This window comes from Acartia tonsa, chromosome 11, assembly GCF_053477335.1.
Source record: "Acartia tonsa isolate MP-2025a chromosome 11, ASM5347733v1, whole genome shotgun sequence".
NCBI lineage: Eukaryota > Metazoa > Arthropoda > Copepoda > Calanoida > Acartiidae > Acartia > Acartia tonsa.
In genome coordinates this window covers 45,170,885-45,175,827 of record NC_137270.1, presented here as the reverse complement: position 1 = coordinate 45,175,827, position 4,943 = coordinate 45,170,885, and the positions used below count along the sequence as shown (strand labels likewise).

Below are 4,943 nucleotides of genomic sequence, written 5' to 3'. Positions count from 1 at the left end.
TACATATTTATGATTGGTCTAGGGATAGAGATGCAATAATTCCTACTCCTCTTGCCACTGGGGAACAGGTTTTCTATCCTGTTTATGGGTTTTGTTGGCAGGTAAATAAATTGTACTATCCAGGGATTCAAAGGGATACAACTTTGGACAATAAATTTATGTATATCCCTGATGATAATAATTTGTTTAAACTCAATAAATCAAGATTTAATTAAAGTACAAATAACAAATTAGAAAAAGTATTTACAAAACTTTGGATACAAGCATAGTTTACAGTATAATGACCCATCCCTCCTATTCATACTTACATATCATAGCTAAGCATAATGAACATATTTATTTTTTAGTTTAAAGAATATAAGATGCATGAATTTGATTTGAATGTTTCAACAGACATAGATCATATTATAAGGTTTGTAACAGTTGTATCAGCACCAAAATTTGAATGTTTATTTAGCAATATCTAATGTAAAGAGATAGTTGCATGAAGTGCATTTCAGAGAAAAATGTTTTCAAGCAAAAGTTTCAAGTATAATATCAAACATAAATGATTTTATAATTACAATAAATAACAAACAATTAGACATCACTAAATTAGTCGTCATGCTGTTTTTATGAAAATAAGCCAGCTGTATAAATTGCATACACTACAAGAATAGCATTTTTAAGTCTTGATATTTTTAAAACTACATGGTAGAAAATTGAAATCCTCTCAAATATATGCCCTATAAATGTAGTTTAAACCAATTGAAAAATATGCAGCAATGCATTTCGTGCAACTATCTCCTTTACCTCCTATGTAAATTTTGGGAGTAAAAAATCACGAATGCTTTGTGCACCATTTGACAACAAAATTAACCCCCATAGGTAAAATAATTCAATCTTTATTTTTAATTGGCACTATGCAAAATGTAAATTTTAGAATCTTTGTGACAGATGTAGAGAGAAAACAAATTATTTTAGCATTGATCTTGAATCAGCATCAGGTTAATATAAACAAGTATGACAACATCAATAAAAGAGAAGCTCTGAAACAGTAGAACAGACAAACATAAACACTTGTAGAGTGTCAGAACTGAATTAGCAGAATATATTTGTACCAAAAATTGTAAGTAGTTTTTTTAAACTGCATAAGTACAGGACATTGTTAACTTAATAATAGAGTTGGCTTATAACATTATACCTGGTTGTAATGAGAATCATTAGTCCAAAAATCAGATGAATAGAATAATTTTATTAAATAAAAAAAGTTGTTAGAAAGGTTAAAAATCAAAATGTTATAAATGGACGTACAGACTTTCTGGTAACGATTATAGAGATTAAAACTTACCCAAATACTACGGGAATCATCATGCAAATTTTGTAATAGATAGGACAATTCGAACAGGCCTACATAAATATAAAAAAGCTATCCGTTCCAGACCGACCCTAACTATAGAAAAGCTTCTCTTTCAACAAAAATCTTTGTTTATTAATCTGTCCGTCATCTTGTCTGTATGTCTGTCTGAAACGTTTTAGGTGAAACCTGATGTTCTCGGCTCCATTTGAAGACAGACTGCTGAAACTTTTCAGGATTAAATAAGTTCACATGCTCCATAAGGTTCATTAAAATTTGTCAAATAATTGGGATGCTAGAACAATTCCTAGATTTTCATGTTATACATTTTAAAAGGTTCTGTGGTTGCTACTTATTGATGTTGTCATCCTTGTTGTAAACACATATTATATCCTTCGAATAAAGTAACAGAATTTCTGTCTGTACTGAAGGATCTCGCTAACCGCAAAAACGATATAGTTCTCTCTCTATGTGCCCCTAGAGACCTCTAGGGGCATAGCCACTAGTATGTTATATATTTCCAAATTCCTCTCTAAATGTGGTGGTATGGTGGAAGTAGTACCAAAGGAAGGAAAACTTCAATCAATTCTTTTCACAATTAGTAGAAAAGTATTAATTCTTATTATAATGATGATTGATACAACAAAATGTTACCACTTTTGTTGCTAAAATCTAATTGAAAATTTTGGATTTGCTTTTAAAACTTTTGGTACTAGTAAAATTTATCTTCCACCCCCCCTTTTTTTTTTACATATTTTCCATTAATCCATACCTAATGATCTTCAAATAAATGAAAATAGGTTTTTAATTTATAAAAAAGCAATATTTATTAATTTTTATTATTTTATTTTTCAATTTTCTTTAAAAAGAATTAATTTTCATTTTAGGAAAATTTTCCAGCATATGACAATTGTGAGCCTTATGAAAAGGAAACTTTTTCTCAGTGTATAGACAGCAGGGGCGTCCAAGCTTTTTATTTTGGGGGGGGGGAAATTTTTTTAAGGGGGGGGTAAAATGGCGCAATTTTTTTTACCCCCCCCAAAATTTTTACCTCGGGGGTAAAATTTGCTTGGGGGGGTAATTACCCCCCCTGAAATCTGTTGGCAGGGGTAAAATTTGTTTACCCCCCCAAAAATTTACCCCCGGGGTAAAATATTTGGGGGGGGGGGTAATTTAAATTTTATCAAAAATTTAGTATTAAAAATGCGCGCAAAGCGCGCAAAATTTTTTTTTGTTTAGCCGCTGGTGCTAAAATATTGAAATAAAAAAACCCAATAACTTAAAGTATCAAGGTATGATCTTGCAGTTTTTGATAACCCAGGCCTCAAGAAAAGTTTTTTTAAATACCATTAAAACATAAAAAATAACATGGATAACAAAAACACATAACAAATATCACACTAAGTAATAGTATATTGAAACATTATATAATAATGTTTAATAAATTTGATCAAATATTTAGTTTTTCTCTAATCTTCTATGTTCAAAATGTCTTCTTCCTAAAGAATAAAATATAAAAATATGTTCATTAGGATAAATAAGTTGGAAGGAATTTTAATATTAGGGGGAGATTTGAAAACTGCATCAAATCTTAAGGATTTTTTTTATAAAATTCGTTTTTTGTATAATTTTTTATCTAAAAGCGGAAATACAATTTAGGTTGATTAATTTTGACATCTGTGATTTTGCGCTCTAATCCACCTATCCTATTGGTCAAAATTAATTAACTTAGAAATTTTTTTTTTAATTTTGAAAATTTGAGTACCCTAAAGCAACAACCCGCAGGTTATTGGAATTATCTTTCCGGAATTGCTTTAAAACCGATTGTTATCTACTGTATTAGAACTGGTTATGATCCATACTGAGAAATCATGTATCGTATAGAATTATAGACAATTTCCCACAAATAATAAACTCAATATCAGTAACAAATGAGCCATAATATAGATTTAAATCATATTGGTTGAAAAGTACACAAAGTTTTATAAAGACCAAAACAAGAGAAATCTTGTTTTTATAAAAATATTGGCTAACAATAAAATTTACAGTCAAATTTCCTCTCTCATCTGGAAAATTAGTTACATTTATGCTACTTAAAAATTACTATAGAACGAGTAAATTATGATGAAATACCTTTTGTTTCTCTTGATAAGTTTCTTTTCTATATAATTGTCGTGGCTTTGTAGATTTTGTATTAGTTACCATTCCCTGTAATATAAAAATATTACCGGCTTCGCCCCTAGAGGTAATTAAAAAAAAGAAAATTAAGTACTACTGGTGCTGCTAGTAGTTTTTTGTGAAGAATTCCTGTAAAAACATTGTTCCCCATAAAAAATAGGTACCTAGGTAACAAAAAATAAGTGGGAGGATTATTTATTTTTGGGGGAGTTGGGGGTGTTCAACGCCCCAAAAAATAGCCTAAAACCACCACAGGACCAGTAGGTATATTCCCTGAAGAGTAGAATCCGATCGGTTTAGTGGTTACCGATATCTTAAGGGACGGACATACATCATTCTACTTTGTATTTTACGATATAGTTTTTTTCCTATTGTAGACAGCTTTTCTCGGATATTAAAATGAAAAATTATAAGGTTAAATCAGTTTTGTTAACCCTGTATGTTTGTCTGTCTGTTGTTCTGTCTGTAGTTCTGTCGGTTTTTCTGTCTGTTGTTCTGTCTGTAGTTCTGTCTGTTTTTCTGTCGGTTTTTCTGTCTGCATTGTTGCAGGATTTAGCATTTCTTAAACACTGGTATACAATGTATAGACAAATCAGCTTTGTTAACCCTGTCTGTTTGTGTCTGTTTTTCTATAGGTTTTTCTGTCTGTTTTTATGTCTGTTTGTGTCTGTTTTCCTGTCTGTTTTTATGTAAGTCTATCTATCTATCAATCTTCCTGCATAGATTTTTAAAATACCTGTGAAGAATGTCGTCTTCTGTTTCCAGAAGCCACCATTTTGTTTATTTCTTCCAGTGTTAGGCCTTGCCTAAATATACAAAATTTATGCATTTGTTGCAGGATTTAGCATTTCTCAAACACTGGTAAACATTGTATATACAAATAACAATCCTAATCATTATTAAATATCATGGTATACTGCTGAAGAAAATTTGATAAAGAAATTTAACAGACAGAAGGAAAGGTTTCATAGTGCAAGAAATCTGTATTACTCTCTGAGAACTTACACAAGTACCCAAAGTTTTATGAAAATACTTTCTCAAATTTGTGGACTTCAAAACTTTTCATTTACTTTTATTAAATCTTGATTGGATGTTTTAAACAGCAATTTACCAGGGGTGTGGGAAACCAGTAGGGCGAAAAATTTATAAATCTTCAAAAGGTTTATTTTGTTTATTATCATATATAATATACATAGATTTATTCCATCGTCCAATGTCTTATCCCTTTAGATCCCTAATATAATGTATGTTTTGTAAAAACTGACCTTTTTAACACCTCTTCATAACGTTTCTCCATGGATTTTAATCTTTCTGACTTGACAAGTTTTTGGAACAAAGTTGGCTGGTTTTCTACTCTTGTCAACATTTCTTCTAGCTCCTAAGAAAAAAACCTTTCAAACTATATAGGTAAATATCTGTTCGCCTGTAA

At 30.4% G+C, this 4,943-nt stretch overlaps 1 protein-coding gene across 1 annotated transcript in view; it reads right to left on the bottom strand.

Annotated features, from left to right (window-relative positions):
* Window positions 1–2,584: 2,584 nt before the first annotated feature.
* The window catches only part of LOC145332666 (uncharacterized), a 4,297-nt gene continuing 1,938 nt past the window's right edge, over window positions 2,585–4,943 (bottom strand). The window contains exons 2-5 of the mRNA XM_080177674.1: window positions 4,780–4,892; window positions 4,251–4,320; window positions 3,470–3,544; window positions 2,585–2,835 (exon numbers count right to left, since the gene is read on the bottom strand). Coding sequence (XP_080033800.1) covers window positions 2,806–2,835; window positions 3,470–3,544; window positions 4,251–4,320; window positions 4,780–4,892 — 288 coding nt within the window. The 3' untranslated portion in view covers window positions 2,585–2,805. The remainder of the gene's footprint in view (window positions 2,836–3,469; window positions 3,545–4,250; window positions 4,321–4,779; window positions 4,893–4,943) is intronic.